Here is a 23,500-nt window from a genome sequence, read left to right as displayed (position 1 = left end):
CTTCCGGGGCACAGTTTAGTTTAACATATGAAATGGAAGGACTCAAATGATTAAAGTAAAATGCCATAATCACTCACGTCGATAATTAATTAATTAATAGCTTGTATTGGAAAATATTGAAGCGTTGGAAAGTAAATTAATTCATTATATGGTAAGTATATCCCAGAAGAATAACACATGCATTGTACTAGGCTATACAATTTGAGTAGAAATAGTTCTATGATTTACATAGGGTACAGTAGTAATAATATCAAATTAATGTAATCAGAGGAGCATTTTTGATAATGCAACACTTTCCCGGGACAAGTGCGCGTGCACATCGTGAATACCTTAGATCAGCTGATCACTGTAAACATAGATGTGTGACACGCTCGCAGTTAGCGTTTATTAATTGTCGTTGTAATTAAAGGCTGAAATGCAGGATGCTTGATACAGTTCCCAACTATGTGGCCTGCTGATCTGACTTGTGATGTAGTTAGTTTATGCGTATTGCGAAACACTTTCACCCGAGAGCGCACAAAAACAGGAAGAGTTCCAACCGAGGGATTAGAAAATCACATGCTAATGAAAAACTAGCCTACTCCAGGAGAAGTTGAGCAGCAAAGACTGCGAAAACAATCCCCCGGCTGAAGGACACCCGTTGAACGATTTTTACGGTTAGTTCATATTTAGTTTTTCTTTGAATTGTGTATCTTTCAGTACATGTCTTCATGTTTGTGGCCAGTGTTGGTGTTAATAGTCCTAAAGTAACCAATAATGTTCTGAAACCATCTGGGTCGTATTTAGTAGGCAAAACGTGTCACTTCGTTCATAAACGTTGTCTCCGTACTGAACACGACCACTTGACCTTTCAATCTCATTCACGATTTCTGTCAATTAGGGAATTAATCTTATCAGCAGTAATGTTTGTTCACAAATATATCTATTTATCTTTTCAGGTTGCCCATTGTGTGACGTGATGAAAAAAATGGTGTTCACGTGGGGAGTTTATTTCCCCTAATGTCTTGTGTCCTCTTGCAAACATCATGATGTTGTAGCCTAAACATTTCAGATAACATTTCAAACACATCCCATTGGCTACTCCAATCAACTTGACCCATCTAGACGTTTTGTCTATCAAACACCTGTGATAATTTCAGGAAATTTGAAATCGGCTATTTAGTCACATACTTAGTTTTGCTAAGTAATGGCTTCTCATAATCTTGCGGTTCAATCAAGGATGTCACAAGATAGGCCGATGTTTGTTTTTTCATTTCTAGAATGTTACATTTACCAGTGGTGAGATGGCTCAACCAGGGGATGACAGAAATAATAATGTTTTATTTTTACATTGTTGGTTTAGAAAAAAATGTAACTGTAAGCCTAGAAGCTGAATTGCTGTATAGTGGGTTCTGAAATTGACATCCTTGATGAAGGTGAGTAAAAATTGTTGTATAAAATATAATTAAAATACTGAACTATATTGTATGCAAAAAAGCAAAAATCATTTATTCTAATTAATAAACTTGCTCATAGACAGATTTTTTTATTTATTATTAGTTTTTAAAAATTCTCAAAAAGGTATGGGTCAAAATGATTGAGACCCCTGTTTTCAATTCCTCACCTTGCGAGGATAATGGCAATGAGCCTTTTTCTAAAATGTTTTATGAGTTGGAGAATATATTGGGAGGGATCTTAGACCATTCCTCAGTACAGAATACTTCCAGATCCTTGATATCCTTGTCTGTGCTTATGGACTGCCATCTTCAGTTCAAACCACAGGTTTTCAATGCGTTTCAAGTCCGGAGACTGAGATGGATCTTGCAAAATGTAGATTTATGTGGCCAATTAACCATTTAAAAATGGCACCATAACATCAAAGATCCATCACCATATTTTACAGTAGGTATGGGGTTCTTTTCTGCTCACGCATTCTCATTTCGATGCCAAATCCACCACTGGTGTTTGTGACCAATAAGCTCTGTTTTCATGTCATCCAACAAATGTAAATGCCTGCCGTTTGCTGAATGGCCTTGGCACTTGGATTGGAACCGGTGCTTTGGTCAGAAGACATGAAAATAGAGCTCTTTGGCCACGTACACCAGTGGTGGATTTGGCATCGAAATGCATAAGCAGAAAAGATCCCCATAAGCTTACCTACTGTAAAATATGGTGCTGTATCTTTGATGTTATGGGGCTTTCTTGCTTACACTGGTCCTGGGGCCCTTGTTAAGGTCAACGGCATCATGAACTTTACCCAGTACCAGGACATTTTAGCCAAAAACTAGGTTGCCTCTGCCGGGAGGCTAGTGGATCTTCCAGCAAGACAATAACCCCAAGCACTCATCAAAATCCACAAATAAATTGTTAATGGCCATCTCATATTTCGGATTTGAACACCATTGAAAACCTTTGCTTTGAATTGAAGAGGGCAGTCTATAAGTGCAGATAAGGGATTTCAAGGATCTGGAAAGATTCTCTATGGCGGAATGGCATAAGATCCCACCCAATGTGTTCTCCAACTCATAAAACATTTTAGAAAAAGGCTCAAGTTGAGGTATTGAAAGTAGAGGTCAACCGATTTAATCGTAATTGCCGATTTAATTAGGGCCGATGTTATGAAAACTTGAAAATCGGTAATCTGCATTTTTGGACACCGATCATGGCCGATTACATTGCACTCCACGAGGAGACTGCGTGGCAGGCAAACTACCTGTTATGCGAGTGCAGCAAGGAGCCAAGGTAAGGTGCTAGCTAGCATTAAACGTATCTTATAAAGAACAATCAATCTTAACATAATCACTAGTTAACTACACATTGTTGATGATATTATTAGTTTATCTAGCTTGTCCTGCGTTGCATATAATTGATGCGGTGCCTGTTAATATATCATTGAATCACAGCCTACTTCGCCAAACGGGTGATTTAACAAGCGCATTCATAAAAAAAGCACTGTCGTTGCACCAATGTGTACCTAACCATAAACATCAACACCTTTCTTAAAATCAATACACAAGTATATATTTTTTAAACCTGCATATTTAGTTAATATTGCCTGCTAACATGAATTTCTTTTAACTAGGGAAATTGTGTCACTTCTCTTGCTCTGTGCAACAGAGTCAGGGTATATGCAGCAGTTTGGGCCGCCTGGTTCGTTGCGAACTAATTTGCCAGAATTTTACGTAATTATTACATAACATTGAAGGTTGTGCAATGTAACTGCAATATTTAGACCTTAGGGTTGCCACCCGTTCGATAAAATACGGAACGGTTCTGTATTTCACTGAAAGAATAGACGTTTTGTTTTCGAAATGATAGTTTCCGGATTTGACCATATTAATGACCTAAGGCTCGTATTTCTGTGTGTTATTATATTATAATTAACTCTATGATTTGATAGAACAGTCTGACTGAGCAGTGGTAGGCAGCAGCAGGCTCGTAAGCATTCATTCAAACAGCACTTTACTGCTTTACTGCTTCAAGCATTGCGATGTTTGACTTCCAGCCTATCAACTCCAGAGATTAGGCTGGCAATACTAAAGTACCTATTAGAACATCCAATAGTCAAAGGTATATGAAATACAAATGGTATAGAGAGAAATAGTCCTATAATAACTACAACCTAAAACTTCTTACCTGGGAATATTGAAGACTCATGTTAAAAGGAACCACCAGCTTTCATATGTTCTGAGCAAGGAACTTAAACGTTAGCTTTCTTACTTGGCACAAATTGCACTTTTACTTCTCCAACACTTTGTTTGTGCATTATTTAAACCAAATTGAACATGTTTCATTGAGACTAAATTGATTTTATTGATGTATTATATTAAGTTAAAATAAGTGTTCATTCAGTATTGTTGTAATTGTCATTATTATATATAAATAAATTGTCCGATTAATCGGTATCAGCTTTTTTTGGTCCTCCAGTTATCGGCGTTGAAAAATCATAATTGGTCGACCTCTAATTGAAAGGTATTGAAATAAGGGCTGTCAATCATTTTGGCTCCTACCTTTTTGAGGAAGAAAATATTACTTTTTAAACAAAATCTAATTCTCTGAGCAATTGTATTAGTATACAATATTATTATTTCCCAAATGTTTTGAACATACAATATAGCTCAGTATATGAATGATTTTAATTTATACAGTCATTTTTTTTCTCATGTTTATCAAGGGTGTCAGTGTAACGGATGTGAAATGGCTAGCTAGTTAGCGGGTACGCGCTTGTAGCATTTCAATCAGTTACGTCACTTGCTCTGACAAGCATATAGTTTCCTTATCGTACACCACAAATAACATGTCTGTGATGCACCAGGGTGGGATGTGGCTATAAAAATCTTGCTTCATATATTCTGCTGAAATGTTGCAAATGTGACGTAACTGATTGAAATGCTACTAGCGCGTACCCGCTAACTAGCTAGCCATTTCACATCCGTTACATCAATTTGACTCCACTGTATGTACACATAGGAATCATAGGCAAACCTGTTTGCATGTTCCTACTGCAACTTTCCGATTTCATTCAATAAAGAAATAATTGTATGACAGATTGTCTTTGCAACATTTCAGCAGAATATATGAAGCAAGATTTTTATAGCCACATCCCACCCTGGTGCATCCCAGACATGTTATTTGTGGTGTACGATAAGGAAACTATATGCTTACGATTTTTCTTGCATGGCTAGTGTGGTGACGGAAACCTTTTCTATTTGTGTTGTTTCCTTGTCCACTTAGGTAATTTCCACTTACATCTTTCATTTAGAAATGTTCCTTTTAGACCAAATAGGCCTTACAATGCATTAGGTAATCTACATGTTTCCAAATGTGGCAACTTTTAATCTTGCTTTACTTCTGCAATCCAAGTGAAGAACTAGACACATTTTTGTCCATGATTAAAGCACAAGTAATTTGTGTCTTGAGAGTAACAATGTGTGTACTGTATGTATGGTGCTGTTGTCTGATTGCTGGAAAAGCCTAGATAACGAATTTCCCTCACACTGTTGTAGAGAAGCTACATTTGACCGAAGTGGAACTGATCACCTTACATTTTTTATTTACTGTATGATCTTAATTAGTCTTAGAGTAGATCTGATTTTCAGTTGTTTGGTTGAATGTGCAATGTATATTAGGAGTAGTAGCCTAAATCTTAGTCTTTCAGTGCTGTGATCTTCTTATTCAGTCATCTATGGAGGATCTGGATCCAGAAGACCAGTTTCTGCGTCATGCCAGAAATGGGAATCTTGCAGGCATCCAGAAGCTTCTCATGTCCAAGATTAAAGAAGAGGCCAACATCAACATCAACTGCAAAGGTAACATGAAGTAGTTGCTTGCTGCTGGTCAGTTATTTGAATGAGTGAAGCTCTTCATTAGTATACAGCAGTTTTGAGGAATTTGACTGAGTCTAATTTATATACATTGTTGGTCTAGAAAAAGGGTTTAGCTAACTTTAGGCCCAGGGGCATAACCCTGCAGGATGGTTGCACTTACTGTTATCTATCTACACAGGAATGCTAGGCAGAAATTTGAGTGTCTAATCTGTCCTCAGGTAAGAGTAAGTCTAACCTGGGATGGACGCCTCTCCACCTGGCCTGTTACTTTGGACACAGAGCAGTGGTGGAGGAATTACTCAAGGTACAGTAAGAAGTGTCTATTTTTTAATTAAGAGATGGATGATTGTTTTTAAAACATATATATTTTGCAGAATTAATGTGTGTACGTGTGTTGGATATTCCCTGCAGGCAGGAGCAGATGTTAATTTGCCAAATAATGTAGGAGACACACCACTGCACAAAGCTGCCTTCACCGGAAGGAAGGTACCAAATTGTACAAAACATTTTGATGTCTGTCTGTCTTTATTTGAGTTTATTTTTCATTTTATATGCATGTTTGACTTTTTGATATTGGCTGTTGAATTCCATGCATGCGTTTATTCATTCACTCAACCAGTAACTAAATTTTGCAATGTTCAGGAGGTTGTCATGCTGCTGCTAAGCTATGATGCATGTGCCACTGTCATCAATGGAACAGCACAGATTCCTAAAGATGTCACTCAGAATGGGGATATCAAAAACATGCTGGGAGGTAAGTGAATGTTCATAACATATTAATAACAGTGTAATATGTCCATAACATATTCAGAATAGTTTATCAAATTATTTTATGTTGGCTAAAAAGAAGCACCTGAATCAGTGTTTGTTACAAATCTTTGAGTCAATTATAGCATGATTTCTTTCTCAATCCATTCAGCGGCGGAGAGAACAGAGGAGCGAAAACTAGAAGAAGAGCTTTTAGAGGCAGCGAGAGAGGGAGACCTTTCTACCCTGTCACAATTGGTGAGCGCTTGACTCGTGTTCAATACAAAGTTTGGGTCCACACAATATCTGTTACTTTACCAATTTCGAAATAATAACTTTTCTCTCAGTATATGATAAGAAACATATCCTTCTCGGTTTTGTCTTTTTACCCAACAGGCTCTCTTTGTCACTCTTGTTTTAGCTTAACAGGAAAAAGCCTCCAGACATTAACTGCTGTGATCTCTTGGGTAACACCCCACTGCACTGCGCTGCCTACCGTGGTCAGAAGCTATGTGCCCTGAAACTGCTAAAGAAGGGTGCTAGCCCCAACATCAAGAATAAAAATGGTAAAGATGGGCTCAGTCAGTAGATGAAAGGGTACATACTTAGAAGTTTCATGTTGGTTATTTTAACATCTGTGCCAGTGTTCTGGTATAGTTTTCTGTATAAAGATTCCTTTTCTTTGACTTGTGCACAGATCAGACTGTGTTTGACCTTGCAAACAACACAGAGATAAAGCAGATTCTGGAAGGCAATATTCAAAAAGTGAGTGCTAAAGTGATTTGTTTTGTAAGAAAATGATTGAAGTCTGACTTGACTGCACATTATGTTGTTGGAGAAAGCAACCATTACAAATGTTGTCTCTAAACTTGTCTCTCAAAGGGTATGACTCACCATGTCCAGATGTTTGAAGGAGCCCTTTGGAAGGTACTGTTGTTTGCAGACGATTCTACTATTTTCACTGTCATGTTGTCAACATTGAAAAGTTTATTATCACTTGATAACATTTTTATGTACATGATTGATGACTTATTAACACAAACTTGTCCTGACCCTTCTGTCAGAGTTCCCGGTTTTTAGGCTGGCGTTCCTACTGGGTGGTCCTCCAAGATGGGGTTCTGTCCTGGTACTCTAAACAGTAGGTGCTCTCTCTCCTTCCTTAGACACAAGCTTGGTCATTTGAACCTCTTCCTGATGTTCTATGATTGGTACAATAATTTCAACAGCAGAAGTGAATCTTAAGTTCGATTCAACTGCTAAAGGACACCTTTGACCCACACTAGATTCTTACACATATTCTTTCTTTCTCTCTCTCTCTCTCCGTCTGCCTCCTAAGGTTGGATGCAGCTGCCAATGTCCGAAGACAAGGCTGTAAGCCCCTGACCCAAGCCCATTGTTTGGTAGGCCTTGATTGTTTGTTCTCTCATCAGATTTAACATGGTGACAGTATTCACTGGAATATTAGGGTAGAATATGACATTTATTTTTCAGATCAAAGCTAGAGACAACTGCTTTTTCACACTCAAGTGCTTCGATGACAGTGTGCATCATTTCAAAGTGTCTCCCAAGAATGACCCTGAGGCAACAAGAAAAGTAAGATGTAGTTTGTTTTATTGAAATATTTTTCTACAGTGCAATCGAAGTTTTCAGACCCCTGACTTTTTCCACATTTTGTTACGTTACAGCCTTATTCTAAAATTGCTGAAATAGTTTCCCCCCTCATCAATCTACACACACTACCCCATAAAGACAAAGCAAAAACAGTTTTTTAGAATTTCTTTCAAATGTATAGCAAAAAAAGTAACTGAAATGTTACATTTACATAAGTATTAAGACCCTTTACTCAGTACTTTGTTGAAGCACCTTTAGCAGCGATTACAGCCTTGAGTCTTCTTAGGTATGGCACTACAAGCTTGGCACACCTGTATTTGGGGTTTCTCCCATTCTTCTCTGCAGATCATCTCAAGATCTGTCAGGTTGGATGTGGAGCGTCGATGCACAGCTATTTTCAGGTTTCCAGAAAGTCCGGGCTCTGGCTGGGCCATTCAAGGACACTGAGACTTGTCCCGAAGCCACTCCTGTGTTGTCTTGGCTGTGTACTTACAGTTGTTGTCCTGTTGGAAGGTGAACCTTTGCCCCCAGACTGAGGTCCTGAGCGCTCTGGAGCAGGTTTTCATCAAGTATCTCTCTGTACTTTGCTCCGTTCATCTTTCCCTCGATCCTGACAAGACGTCCAGTCCCTGCCGCTGAAAAGCATCCCCACAGCATGATGATGCTGCCACCACCATGCTTCAAATCAAATCAAATTTTATTTGTCACATACACATGGTTAGCAGATGTTAATGCGAGTGTAGCGAAATGCTTGTGCTTCTAGTTCCGACAATGCAGTAATAACCAACAAGTAAGCTAACCTAACAATTCCACAACTACTACCTTATACACACAAGTGTAAAGGGATAAAGAATATGTACATAAAGATATATGAATGAGTGATGGTACAGAACGGCATAGGCAAGATGCAGTAGATGGAATAGAGTACAGTCTATACATATGAGATGAGTAATGTAGGGTATGTAAACATAAAGTGGCATAGTTTAAAGTGGCTAGTGATACATGTATTACATAAAGATGGCAAGATGCAGTAGATGATATAGAGTACAGTATATACATATGAGATGAGTAATGTAGGGTATGTAAACATTATATTAAGTGGCATTGTTTAAAGTGGCTAGTGATACATTTTTACATAATTTCCATCAATTCCCGTTATTAAAGTGGCTGGAGTTGAGTCAGTATGTTGGCAGCGGCCACTAAATGTTAGTGGTGGCTGTTTAACAGTCTGATGGCCTTGAGATAGAAGCTGTTTTTCAGTCTCTCGGTCCCTGCTTTGATGCACCTGTACTGACCTTGCCTTCTGGATGATAGCGGGGTGAACAGGCAGTGGCTCGGGTGGTTGTTGTCTTTGATCTTTATGGCCTTCCTGTGACATCGGGTGGTGTAGGTGTCCTGGAGGGCAGGTAGTTTGCCCCCGGTGATGCGTTGTGCAGACCTCACTACCCTTTGGAGAGCCTTACGGTTGTGGGTGGAGCAGTTGCCGTACCAGGCGGTGATACAGCCTGACAGGATGCTCTCGATTGTGCATCTGTAGAAGTTTGTGAGTGCTTTTGGTGACAAGCCGAATTTCTTCAGCCTCCTGAGGTCTTAACCATAGAGATGATGCCAGGTTTCCTCCAGATGTGACGCTTGACATTCAGGCCAATATCTTGGTTTTATCAGACCAGAGAATCTTGTTTCTCATGGTCTGAATCCTTTAGGTGCATTTTGGCAAACTCTAAGCGGGCTGTCATGTGCCTTTTACTGAGGAGTGGCTTCCATTTGGCCACTCTACCATAAAGGCCTGATTAGTGGAGTGCTGCAGAGATGGTTGTCCTTCTGGAAGGTTCTCCCATCTCCACAGATGAACTCTGGAGCTCTGTCAGAGTGACCATTGGGTTCTTGGTCACCTCCCTGACCAAGGCACTTCTCCTCCGATTACTCAGTTTGGTGGGGCAGCCAGCTCTAGGAAGAGTTAGTGGTTCCAAACTTCTTCCATTTAAGAATGATGGAGGCCACTGTGTTTTTGGGGAGCTTCAATGCTGCAGAATGTTTTTGGTACCCTTTTCCAGATCTGTGGCTCGACATCATCCTGTCTCGGTGGCGAACCGTACAATTCCTTCAAACCTCATGGCTTGGCTTTTGCTCTGACATGCACTGTCACCTGTGGGACCTTATATAGACAGGTGTGTGCCTTTCCAAATCATGTCCAATCAATTTGTAGAAACATCTCAAGGATGATCAATGGAAACAGGATGCACCTGATTTCAATTTCAAGTCTCATAGCAAAGGGTCTGAATACTTATGTAAATGAGGTTAAAAAAATATATAAATGTGCAAAAAAATATCTTAACCTGTTTTCGCTTTGTCATTATGGTGTATTGTGTGTAGTAATTTAATCCATTTTAGAATAAGGCTGTGATGTAACAATGTGGAAAAAGGGAAGGGGTCTGAATACTTTTCGAATGCACTGTATATCATCAATACTGCTTTTCATTGCTTCAGTTCTTTTCTATAGCTTTCATAAGTTAAGGAACATCTTTTTTTTCAAACAAACATTATTTTGTGTTAGAAAAAAACAGCCTACATTTGAATAAACCTACAAACAGTCTGACATGCGCGCAGACAACAAATTACGCTATTCTCATAACCTAACCTAATTTTCATAAGTCATGTGAGAGCCCAATTATTAGCCTAAGAGCAGAACATGCAGCAGCACAGTACAGTGTACTTAAGTCCATCGTGCAGCTCAGATGAGTGCATATTTGTTCTGTCCTGCAGAGGTGGATGGATGCTATGGAGGAACACTCTGCCTACAGTACACACTACTGCTCTCAGGATCAGGGCAGCGAGGAGGATGAGGAAGAAGTCTTGAGTGTGGGAGAGCTGACGGAATCATTACAGGTAACATACCAGGCTACAACCTGTTTATCTGATGGTTGCTATTTCTCTCTTGCTGTCTCTCCTCACACCTCCATCCTCAAAATGTAAATTCTGCTTCTGCTATTTTTTTTAATGGGGAATCTTAAGATCATTAATATTCACAGTTAACGCTAGCGTACCTGTAGACTTCCTGTCATTGCGCTAATGCTAGTTAGAGAAGGTTACCAGCCACTGCTAACTTCCTTCATACTGCATGCAGAGACATACAAATGTTGCAGTATGCCTTTAAGTATGGTTGTCATGCGTTTCCCCTCTTTCTTTCGCCTCCTCCCTGGCAGTCAGCTGAAGCGTGTCACCAGAAGCTGGAGAAGGAGGTTGGAGCATTCCTCTCCTTGGTGAAAGAAGATGGACTTGCTGAGAGTAAAGCCTTTCCTTTCATTGGAACTCCATTGCCACAGACATGTAGTACAATACCCTCATTCATAGCATAAATGTCAAATGTAATTGCACTTTTCATTGTATTTCACTTCCAATAGAAGCTCGTGCCTAAACCAATTGACCCATCTTTAGGGTAAGACTAGGATGCAACGATAGCCCTTTAAAATTTAGTCTGAATTCAGCCGACAAGACTTTAGTGGTACATTTTATGTTACCGTTACAAACACTATTTGACTGTTCTCTCAGAACACCACTAAAATGTCCTGTGGTCTTGTTTGTCCCCTCAGAGCTGCCGCCCGTGATGCTGCAGAAGATGGAGGTGGTGTGTGAGCTGTCCAGTGAGACCTACTCTCATCTCAACCACTGCCTCAGCCTCTTCTCCAGACAGGATGGGGTACATCACTTCACTTCTGTGTCAACTAACTTCGTTGCTCTGCCAATAGACTTTGTTTTTACTACCGATAATCGCTCACAAAGTCACTTGATTACAGAGGATATACTCTGAGGACAAAGATTCAGGCGTATTTCGCATACACGCAGCCTCACAAAAACGCAAAGTGTCCCATTTCCCAGTGCTATGAGAGTAGAATCTGTGGTTTACAAACATTTGATTTGCACAGAGAGAATCAAGTTGAGTTCCAGTATATAACGGAGTTGAGCTCCAAAATAGGGATGGAGAACATTGGGGCTATTAATGAGGCACATTTGTCTATATGCTACCTTACGTTATCTGCTTCCGCTCCCATCAATTCCCAGCCTTGGTTACAGTTGAGCTGTACTGTAGTTCACTGTGGTGTGTGTATCTACCTTCACGACTTTGAGTTGCCCTCACCAGAAACTCTATCCTTGCTGTCTCTTGAAAGTTATTTACATTTTGGGGCTCATATCTGGCTTTATGCAGAGAAGTACCAGCCAAGCCACAGTGTTTCAATGGATCCAAGAAATTCAGATTTTGGACAGGAGAAGGTGTATGGTCATGACGTATATTTTAGGTATAGACCTTTTTTTGGAATGTAAACAATAACAAACTCATTTAAAACGCCAGTCCCCACTCTACATCCGGGGGGATAGCTAGCTCCCCCAGAGAACGCAACATGTCAAATGCAAGTTACAAGCAGAAAAGTAAACAAAGTCTACTTAGATAAATGGAAAAGCAGCGTTACATGTAGCCTAGTCAGTGTATGGAGGAGGCGGAGCTAGCCAGACAGACACTTCAGAGGACGTGGGCTACTTGGCCTGGATAGTGGTGAGATTGCAGGTAGTATTCCATTTAACCCATCTTCAAAGGTATAATTGTAGCTCTCATTTGTTGACAAAGTAAACATGTTAAAATGTGATTGTGATCATTTGAGACTAATATAATCTTTCACAATAAACAAATAATTCACATTAATACTCATAGTAATAATAGGCATAGTAATGAACTAAAAGTCTTTGTTCTGAAGATGCAGAATAATTTACATAGTGTAACGGATGTGAAATGGCTAGCTAGTTAGCGGGTACGCGCTAGTAGCATTTCAATCAGTTACGTCACTTGCTCTGAGACTTAAGTAGTGTTGCCCCTTGCTTTGCAAGGGCCTCGGCCTTTGTGGAGCGATGGGTAACGACCGTGCTTCGTGGGCAACCGTTGTTGATGTGTGCAGAGGGTCCCTGGTTCGCGCCCGTGTCGGGGCGAGGGGACGGTTTAAAGTTATACTGTTACATTGATGCTGTTGACCCGGATCACTGGTTGCTGCGGAAAAGGAGGAGGTTGGAAGGGGGGTGAGTGTAACGGATGTGAAATGGCTAGCTAGTTAGCGGGTACGCGCTAGTAGCATTTCAATCAGTTACGTCACTTGCTCTGAGACTTAAGTAGTGTTGCCCCTTGCTTTGCAAGGGCCGTGGCTTTTGTGGAGCGATGGGTAACGCTGCTTCGTGGGTGACTGTTGTCGACGTGTGCAGAGGGTCCCTGGTTCGCGCCCGTGTCGGGGCGAGGGGACGGTTTAAAGTTATACTGTTACAATAGCACAATTAAATAGTATCCAAACATAGCGTAATGGCAGTGTAGTACAATACAAGGAATCCATGTGCAGTAGAGACAACAGCAGTGTGGGTGTAGAGATCTTGTGACAAGAACAGAATAGACACTTTATCGTCCACTGGTTAGAACAGAAATGTGTCTTCTGCTTTTCCCAACACCCTGCAGTGCCCAACACCCTGCAGTGCAGCACCCCTAGGTGGTGAGCAATTGTGTGTGTGTGTGTGTGTGGGGGGGGGTTTAAGTGCCTTTCTCAAGGACACAATGGCAGGAGATGGTACAAGGAATCCTTCCAGCTGCCAGTTCAATTCCATACCCATTTTTTTTTTTTGGTCATCCTGGGCTTGAACCATTGTAGTCATGGCACCACACGTATTCATTGCTCCACACGTATTCATTGCTCCTGTAGTAGTCTAGCCATAGAGCAGTGTTTCCTGGTCCTAGGGGCCCAAAGGGGTGCACATTTTTGTTTTTGCCTTACCACTACACATCTGTTTTAAATCATCAACGTTAGATATGTAAATCATTTGAATTGGCTGTGCAGTGTTAAGCCAAAAATAAGAAGGCGCACCCCTTTGGGTCCCCAGGACCAGGATTGAGAAACAGAGGTTGGTGAGGTAGACCAGCAGCTGGAAAGTTGCTCGTTTAAGCCCCAGCCCGGGCAACACAAACATGGGAATGGAACTGAACTGTTGTAGTAGAGACATTAGGCTTATGATTATGGGCTAGCATTTCAATATATCTAGCTGGCTACCGTGTCTAACGTTAAGCCTAATACTATAAAATAATGTAGCCAAGTCCTCTATGATACTTAGTTAGTTAGCGCAAGGTCCATTACTGGGTTAACTTGACAAGCCACCCCGTCAGCTTTGGGTGTAAAAAGCTATAGCTATATCAGTTGTTTGCACAGAGCGCAGCTATGGTAGCTTAACAACAATAAATGGATGTAGCTATTGTGTCTCTCAGAATTAGCTATTCAAATGTTAGCTACTGGCTAACTAGATAGAGATGTTACAGCAACCCACAATCACATTTATTTTCCTGTTGCACAGTTATTTTTGGGTGGCATAGACGGCTTTTTACAGAATAAACAGCTTTAGCTTGGCCTTCAGACACCGATAGCTAGCATATTAGCTAATCAAATAACACATTCACGTTACCTGAAGTGAAATGTAGCCAGACCTTCATAGCAGTGATCCACGCACGTTGTCCTGTTTTAACAAACCTCAACAACACCGCACTTGACCCTTATACCTCAGTGTTCGCTACCTTTTTAGTAGCGAAAGCTTTCTAGCTAAAACTTTCACAGGTCAGAATGCGAATTACACATTTGGGACACAGAAAAGGGGAGAGGGGAAGGAGAGCTAGCTACAACATGTTGACGGCTCTCACTACAATCAAAACTAAACAAACTTGTGCCACGCAACAGGAAGTGGTCGGTGGCCAGGATTCAACAATCAACAGTTCTAGAAAAGTATATTTTTATGTATTGTATTTTCACAGAAGATCAAGTAACTAGTATGTATAATTGGCCATTTCCTTGCCTATTGTGGTCATCTGATCTCCTCTGTTCCAAGAGGATCATGTTCTCTGGACAGCCATTTGAGATGGCAAGTTTCAGGCACCTGTCCTCCACTACAGCCAAACAGGTCTTGTTCCTCTCAGCACTGCTTCACTCTGGCCCTGTGATGTCTGTCTGCTGATCTGAGCACAGTAATAAGAGTGATCAGTTAGTATGCTAATCTTGTTGTCTACATACCTACACAATTTAGGTCCTCTCATCCGTACAGCGATCTCTGCTGATATCTATACTCTATTCACTGTATACTATAACTTGCTTTTCAGTGTTGATATTTGTAGGCCATGAAGTGCCATCAAACATATACTGTATGATTATTAATTATTGTGTGTGTGGTTTAGGTGCGCAGTCTGAAATTGGAGCAGGAGGTGGAGAAGAATAAGATCCTGTCTGAAGCGTTACAGACTCTGGCTACAGAGCACCACGAACTTGAGCAGTCCGTTGTCACAGGCTCCTCTCCACAGGGCGCGCTCAGTGAGGATGACTTCCACGACGCTGTGTCTGGTGAGTATGGCTTGTTTTTATTTACGATTGGATTGATTTAGTGAGAGAACTTGTCTCACCTGTTTGACACGGATTATTTTCTTGATGCCTTTAGCTGTTCATGTATTTTATGATCTTTGTGTTTACATATTGTGCTAAGATGACTTGCTTGTTTGAATGTAGTGTGTGCACAAATTTAGTTGCAGTTGAGCAATGCCTACATTCCTACAATATAGTATTCAACTTTGAAAATGCTTATAACAGTCCTTTACAAGATGGCCTGTGATGAAATTTAGGATTTTTGTAATGATCGATTGACCGATGCCTTCATCTGTTGGTTCAGGGCACTTTAAATGCAACTCTATCCAGAGATCAGGTTTGTCCCCTCAGGGCTTTAGGGATGCTCAGGGAAAAGTGTCAGTTGCCGATAGCGACATGCAGTCATTCATAGCACTTTCCCTCATATTTCTAGTCCCTGTCTTTACAACATGCCTGCTTATACCTTTCCCTCTCAGACTCGGAATCGGAGCACTCTCTGAGCGGCTTTGAGACGGTGGCCAGCCATTCGTTCGACGAGGAAGGCTCTGTCCTGTTCAGCAGCGAGCACAGCAGCCCCACCAACATGTCTCGAGAGGATCACCATCAGAATGAGGATGAGTCCCAACCCAATGTGATCGTGAGGCACAGGTGAGCTGAGCCCCCCTGATACACCCCTCCTACCCACCCAGCTTCTATCCCATCCACCTTACATCCAAGCACACACAGACAAGTGCCCTGTTTACATTACACAGCTGTTTTTACTAGAAGGTAGAAGCTTCCGATTAAACATGGAAAGAAAAGTCACTTTGCCTCTTTGCACAATACCTTAACTTTTAAAGTCATATTTTTATTGTTTGTTAATGAACATTTTGTCCCTGACTTTCCATTTGAGAGAAACACTTTCTGTAAAAAATGAATTAGTGGTTTTTAAAACTAACTCAATTCAGAGGTGGAGTTTCTTCCAGCTCCTGAAGCTAAGTCTTGTTCTTTACCTTACTGCTTGTTTACTTGTGTTCCTAGACTGCCAGGATCATACCTATGGGTTATTTTTAGGGTTTTCCCTGTTCCTGCCAAGTCAGTCAGAGTGAATAATTTAGCGAGTCGTCCAGGCAGGAGAAAGGCTCTCATTGAGAAGGCCGAGCAACCTGTAGGACCAGTTAAACATTGAGGTCACAATGTAATGCAGTAATCGGAACGGTAGGATCCTATGTTCACTGGTCCATTCAGTCTGGAGGCTGATCAAGGTGTAGGAGTAGAGGGCAGATTCTTGGGATGGCCATTAATTTGATTGCTTTTTCCACTCGGTCTCATTCAGTGTCTTAAAGAAAGAAACATGAAAAAACAACAACCTGTGGTGGTTGAAATAGCCAAACTCAACCAGACTGGCAGTTAGGAAGTGAATTAAATAGCATATTCACTAAATGGGATGTGTGAACTAGAGTATCCACATGTTTTTATCTTCTTCCGCTGTCTTTGTGTGAGCAAGAATTTATGTTGAATGTAGGTGTTCATATGAATGTACATGTGTTGGTCAAATTACTCTAACCATAAATAGAGTAGCAGTGAAGGCCTCAAGGAGCAGATATTTCCATGGCTGGCTACTGGACACCTTGTATAGGGGTGTTATTTGTAGACCTGGGCCTTAGTCCAATAGTCCGCTCTGCACGTTCCTGAAACAAAACTGAAGGCTTTTGTTGCACTCAGCAGACTATAATGTCCTGAATAAGATATGACTCCTGCATTAGTGAAATAGCATCTGTTACACGTCTAATCCAATGAAACGCAGATCACTGTACCATAAGGGTAGAGTCAAAGTCAACAGAGCGCACAGTGGTACTTGTGTCATTTGTACATTTACCTTTTGTGTGTGTATGATGTCCCTCACTCCAGAACAAGTTTACCAGCACCCATGTTCTCCAGAAATGACTTTAGCATCTGGAGTATCCTGAGGAAATGCATTGGCATGGTGAGCTACCAACTAGCATTCTGCTTTATTGTGGCCATAATAGTCCCTGTATTAAGCTCAGTCAATCCTATACTGATGTTTTGTTCAGTAAGTAACGTACATCTATACAACAATGTGTGTCTTTTCTTGGACTACCGCTTAGAGCATGTACAGGCTCTAGCATGTCATGATCCTGATGTGGAATGTGGTTCAGTAGCCGAGGAGGGTAATATGTGTGTGTGTGTGTGTATATACATACATACATACATACATACATACATACATACATACATACATACATACATACATACATACATACATACATACATACATAACCCTAGTATGAAAACTAATCCTGTTCAATGTTTAGCTATGGCCCGGTACTGTAAAGGATTAAATGTCAGTGCTTCAGGTTTTTTGGGTTCTGTATGGACTAATTGATGCTCTGAGTAGGATGTATGTGTGCATTTTAAAACGGTATACACTAGTATTTACATTTACACCATTACATTTCATTGTTTCACTACAGCTTGTTATGCTATGATGAGACTATGGGATGTTTGAATTATGCGACCTTTCCTTGGTGCATTGCATAACTGCTTATTCCTCATTCCAAGAGAATTTCTTATTTAATGGTTTGAAGATGGGAATCACGTAGTACAACTACTTGTGCTCTCGTTTTCTCTCTTTCTCTTGTTCTCTCTCAGGAGCTGTCTAAGATTACCATGCCAGTGATTTTTAATGAGCCCCTGAGCTTCCTGCAGCGTCTGACAGAGTACATGGAGCACACCTACCTCATCCACCAGGCCAACGCCTCCTCTGACTCCATAGAGAGGATGAAGGTACACACAAGAGAAATGATCTGGAACACGGGTTTGATTATTGATTTATTTTTGTCAACTTTTTGGTACACATTGAGAGCGACAAGCATAGAAAGGTATTGTATAACACACATACTGCATGTAGGGGAAAAAATAGTAATGAAAAGTCTCTACATCAAGTAATCTGTTTTGCATTGACAGTGTGTGGCAGCGTTTGCTGTTTCTGCTGTGGCTTCTCAGTGGGAGAGAACTGGAAAACCCTTCAACCCGCTACTGGGAGAGACCTACGAACTGGTCAGGTAAGAGTGAGGGAGGAGTACATCTCTAGGACTGGTGATTTATTTGGAGGATGAGAAGTGTTGAGCCAGCTATTTTACAGCATTGGTTACTACTCTTACCCTCCCAATCCCCACCCTTTTCTCTGGCAGAGAAGACCTGGGGTTCAGGTTGATCTCAGAGCAGGTGAGCCACCACCCACCAGTCAGTGCGTTCCACGCCGAAGGTCTGAAGAAAGACTTTGTGTTCCACGGCTCCATCTACCCCAAACTCAAGTTCTGGGGCAAGAGCGTGGAGGCTGAACCCAAAGGCATCATCACACTGGAGCTGCCCAGGTAAGCATGCTCATTCATGCACTAACAATAGTTGTGATGTTTTCTCATGTTGTCTGTGTGAAGCCAAAATGTATTGTTCAAAGACATGTTGTTTTAGAGTTATTTGTACTTCCAGGTATAATGAGGCCTACACATGGACAAACCCAACATGTTGCGTCCACAACATCATTGTGGGGCAACTGTGGATTGAGCAGTATGGCAACTTGGAAGTGCTCAACCATAAGTAAGGGAAACACTCTCACGTGTTTAGATTAAGATAGGAAGTGCAATGTGTGAATGAGGAAGTATGACGAAAATGAAAGGGGAAATTATTAAATGGTGTTTTTGCTTTTTTTTTTCACAGAACTGGAGAAAGATGCTGTCTGAATTTCAAACCCTGTGGCCTTTTTGGCAAGGAATTGCACAAAGTTGAAGGCTACATTCTGGACAAAAGGTATGATTTTAATGTTGTGGCGGCTTTGATTTAGCCAGCCTATCAAAGTACCTCACGTTTTTCATATTTCTCCAGCATGTTGCCATATTGTCAGTGATGTCTGCAGTATTTGAACCGACAGTATTTGTGTTTTTGGCAAAGCAAAAAGAAGGTATGTTCTCTCTATGGAAAGTGGACAGAGTGTATGTACATAGTGGATTCTGCTGCATTGGAGGCACATAAGAGAAGTGGGAAGAGGGCAGAGGAAAAGAAAAGCAGTAAACAGGTGTGTATGTAAACAAGTGTGTGTGTGTATGTAAACGGGTGTGTATACCCCATAAACTCATGTAATCCCCATTACATGGCGAACAAATACTTTTGAGTTCTCCATTCCTGAGGGTTTTTGTTAATCCCAAGAATGTAATGTGCTGGGGTGTCAAGTTAAACATGTTGAAAGTGTAACATTTTAAAATGTACTGTGTTATGACAACTCTTACAGTTGTAAGTAGAAGAGCTTCAGTGGAGTGTTCCTGCATTAGATTTTGGATGTATTTTATGAAATTGTATATGCAGGGCTCCCTCTTCAAAGAGACCCTGGTCCCAATGGTGACTCCCTGATTAAATAAAGATAAATGCATTTGTGCTGTTCAGGGCTCTGGTGAGGAGGTGGAGGAGATCCCCCTACCAGAGGCTGACACCGTAGAGGTGATCCCAGGCAGCCAGCTCCTGTGGAGGATAGCCCCAAGACCAGAAAACTCTATAGAGGTTAGACACATAAGAAAACACTCCTGTTTAGATGGATGGTGTATTCAAGCATACAAAGATGCAGAGGCTTAGAAACCTCAAGACCATAAAGCATAATTTTAGTCTTCATGGCTTTGTATTGAAATATTCAGTCCTGGAAAAACAAAATGTTTGTGTATATTTGCAGATGTACAGCTTCACGTCGTTTGCCATGCAACTGAATGAGCTGGATAAGGATATGGAGGGGCTCATCCCAAAGACAGACTGCAGGCTGAGGCCAGACATACGAGCCATGGAGAACGGAGATATTGGTAAGAATCAGGATACGTGCTTGTGTATCATCTGCAAACACTTGGTTTCAAATCAAAGTTTATTGGTCGTGTACACAGATTTACAGATGTTATCGCAGCCATAGTAAAATGCTTATGTCTCTGGTTCCAACAGTGCAGCTCTATATCTAGCAGTACAAAAACAATACAAAAATAAACATTTTTAAAAATGTACAAGAAATTAAGACATCAGAACGATCAATAGCAGAGTCTGGATATATGTATAAAAATGGTGTGTCATTTTTATTTTGTATTATTTGATTGAACCTCTTATTTAACTAGGCAAGTCAATTAAGAACAAATTGTTATTTATAATGACGGCCTAACAAACCGGTTAAAATGCCTCCTGCTGGGGATGGGGGCTGGGATTAAAAATATAGGACAAAACAAACATCATGACAAGAGACACCACAACACTACATAAAGAGAGACCTAAGACAACAACAGTAGCAACACAACAACAACAACAACAACAGTAGCAACACAACAACAACAACAACAGTAGCAACACAACAACAACAACAACAACAGTAGCAACACAACAACAACAACAACAACAGTAGCAACACAACAACAACAACAACAGTAGCAACACAACAACAACAACAACAGTAGCAACACAACAACAACAGTAGCAACACAACAACAACAACAACAGTAGCAACACAACAACAACAACAACAGTAGCAACACAACAACAACAACAACAGTAGCAACACAACAACAACAGTAGCAACACAACAACAACACAGTAGCAACACAACAACAACACAGTAGCAACACAACATGGCAGCAGGACAGACATGGTACAAACAGTGTTAGGCATCGACAACAGCGCAAAAAAGTAGACACAACAATACATATACTGTGTATAGATCATATGAAAAGGAAAGGTTGTACAGCAGTAGTTATATACGATGAGCCATGCCTAGAATACAGTATATGCATATAAAGTGGGTAAAACAGTATGTAAACATTATTAAAGTGACCAGTGTTCAATGACACTATGTACATAGGACAGCAGTCTCTAAGGTTCAGGGCAGGATACCGGGCGGAGGCCAGCTAGTGATGACTGTTTAACAGTCTGATGGTCTGGAGATGGAAGCTGTCCCAGCTTTAATGCACCTGTACTGTCTCTGCCTTCTAGATGGTAGAGGGGTGAACAGGCTGTGGCTCGGGTGGCTGAGGTCCTTGATGATCTTCTTGGCCTTCCTGTGACACCTGGTGCTGTAGATTTAGCACTGAGTGCACAGTTCATCTAAGGTAGATCAGTGAAAACCCCTTGTGTTCTCCTTGTAGATCTTGCAAGTGAGGAGAAGAAGAGGCTAGAAGAGAAACAGAGAGCTGCACGCAAAACCCGTTCCAAATCTGATGACGAGTGGAAAACAAAGTAAGACTGAGAGAAATACATGTTTTGACAATTTAATTTGTTATATTCTCAATGTACACCAATATTTTTTTTATAGGGTATCCCTTCATTTAATCAATTTCTCTTTTGGTATCTGGTTTACTGCTTTATACTAATGCAAAGTCCTACTTTTCTCTTCCATTGTCATGTTCTCTGTATTGCACCTTTGCTTTGATGTGAAGAAACCCTGCCCTTGGCCCCAGGTTTGAGTTGCTTGCTCTTCTATGGTGTGCCTTACATGTGCTCTGCACTGTCAAACTGTTGTGTGGTATCGTCATCTACTGGTGCTAATAAATACTGTGCATGCATCAGTTCTGATCTCAAATTGGAAATAATTGCATACACACCCACTGACTATTTATTACACATAACCAATGCATGATTATCTTTTTAGACATACTGTTTTTTTCACTTATGTAATGTAGATACTAACTCTGATTCATAAAATTACATGATGAAATGCTGACCCCCTACCCACCCATGCTCACTGTATCCCTTCTGTATCTCCAGGTGGTTTCATCAGGGTCAGAATCCCCACAACGGCTACCAGGACTGGTTGTTCTCCACTGGCTACTGGGACCGCAACTATTCCCTATTACCTGATATTTATTAATGGACATTCCTTGAATAGTGAGATTTATTCTTATCCACGTCAACTTCCTTATCTATTATGTGATTCCATTCAACTAATTCATTTTTTTAGACCAGTTAATTACATCCAATATGCAAACAGGATATTAATACAATAAAGCCTTAATTTATTACAATTAAAATACTGTGTATGAAAATAATAACAATTGATGATTTTGTAATACAAAATGTTCAGCTGTTAAACATGCTTAAAAATGTAGCATTCGGTCACATTTCATGCAGCCATTTTAGATCATTTACTTTTTAGCATGTGTATTCACTCCATTGTAGCTTGGTTGACAGGGGTTCATGATTTGAGTCGCTGTTCTGTTTTAACTGCATGATGCAGTGTTTTGATTGTGTATGGTGTGATCTATCATACAGTATTCTATTTGCAAAATCCTACAACCTTGGCCCTTTAGGAACATACAGTATCCACACACTAAATCTGTTGCTCTTAATGTCATGTACAGCTGTGTTGTGTTAACAACTTCATGAAATGTTTCTGTTACAAAAAACAACTGCACTCACATAATGTACATATTCTCAGTGGTTGGGATTTTTTAGTTAGTTTATAACACTTTCTTTACTTATATTTTAGTATTATCCCACAGCTCAACTGTTGCTGATCCTCATTCCCATTACTTTTTAGTCCATCAATGCTCACATTCATTTGTGAGGTCACTGATTTGACGGATGCATAACACAGTGGATTGTTATTATTTTGGTCTATTGCTCCATTGATTGTAGGAAGAGAAAAATACTGGTACAATGCTTACTATTGAACGTTACAACACTGCTTAGATAATTATGATCAACACTACAAGATCTGCTCATGACAATCATTGCGGGAGAAAATTAACTCGACGGCACACATCTCTAAAGGTTATGGTAGTTACATGTTTTATGCACAATTCCCTTCCATTACATTTTTCAGAGCAGTAAGCTATGCAACTATCTAAACAGAGGATTATCCCTGTCTATTCTCTAACAGCTGTCCTTTTACATTCCTCTTTTCAACTGTGAAGAGATCCTATAGGACATGGGTCATAATAGAGAATAATCTAAGTTATGGACTGTTATGTCATTTAACAATAGGGCTAGTGTAATATGGTTATGAGACTTTGTATCATGGTTATAAGGGGGTAAACTTGGTAACAGGGTATCTGGTACTTTGAGGTTATCTGAGAAAATGTATGCAGAGGTAGTACAATCTAATTATTAACATGACCCTTTAACTTTGTTAATGAGTATAATAAAATATAACTAACTTCTAAATGTAAACAAGTTTGTTCATTTTGTCAATGAAATGCTTTACTTTTGGCATGGCTCTGGTGGTTCTTGAAGTCAATCTATGTTCCACAGAGAACATTGAGAGAAGTGCTCTGTCGAAGGCCCCATAGGATTTGTGCGTCTGCTTCTTCTAACGAACAGTAAGTAGTGTGAGTCCTCACCATTATGCACAGGTATGGCACGAGGCAGGGTGCTCTGCAGCGCAATGACACAGGTTTATTT

General features: G+C 40.5%; 1 protein-coding gene across 2 annotated transcripts; it reads left to right on the top strand.

The window, feature by feature from the left end:
- The first annotated feature begins 83 nt into the window (after positions 1–83).
- On the top strand, positions 84–23,263 carry osbpl1a (oxysterol binding protein-like 1A). 2 transcript variants are annotated; one of them, XM_055861308.1, is made up of 29 exons: positions 84–656; positions 5,159–5,288; positions 5,525–5,610; positions 5,718–5,792; positions 5,949–6,060; positions 6,226–6,311; positions 6,475–6,619; positions 6,751–6,818; positions 6,936–6,980; positions 7,118–7,191; positions 7,390–7,453; positions 7,545–7,646; positions 10,428–10,550; positions 10,868–10,949; positions 11,255–11,361; positions 14,905–15,067; positions 15,562–15,733; positions 16,976–17,051; positions 17,738–17,872; positions 18,053–18,150; positions 18,280–18,462; positions 18,578–18,685; positions 18,806–18,895; positions 19,037–19,160; positions 19,526–19,639; positions 19,806–19,929; positions 21,247–21,337; positions 21,538–21,558; positions 21,866–23,263. In XM_055861308.1, the coding sequence occupies exons 2-29, from the start codon at positions 5,165–5,167 to the stop codon at positions 21,966–21,968; spliced, it is 2,895 nt and encodes a 964-aa protein (XP_055717283.1). In that variant the 5' UTR covers positions 84–656; positions 5,159–5,164; the 3' UTR covers positions 21,969–23,263. The 2 variants fall into 2 exon arrangements, with proteins under 2 accessions (XP_055717283.1, XP_055717284.1); XM_055861309.1 differs by lacking the exon at positions 21,538–21,558.
- The last annotated feature ends 237 nt before the right edge of the window (positions 23,264–23,500 follow it).

The sequence above is a fragment of the Salvelinus fontinalis genome, chromosome 14 (assembly GCF_029448725.1).
Source record: "Salvelinus fontinalis isolate EN_2023a chromosome 14, ASM2944872v1, whole genome shotgun sequence".
NCBI classification, from domain to species: Eukaryota; Metazoa; Chordata; class Actinopteri; order Salmoniformes; family Salmonidae; genus Salvelinus; species Salvelinus fontinalis.
This window is presented reverse-complemented; position numbering and strand designations above follow the sequence as displayed.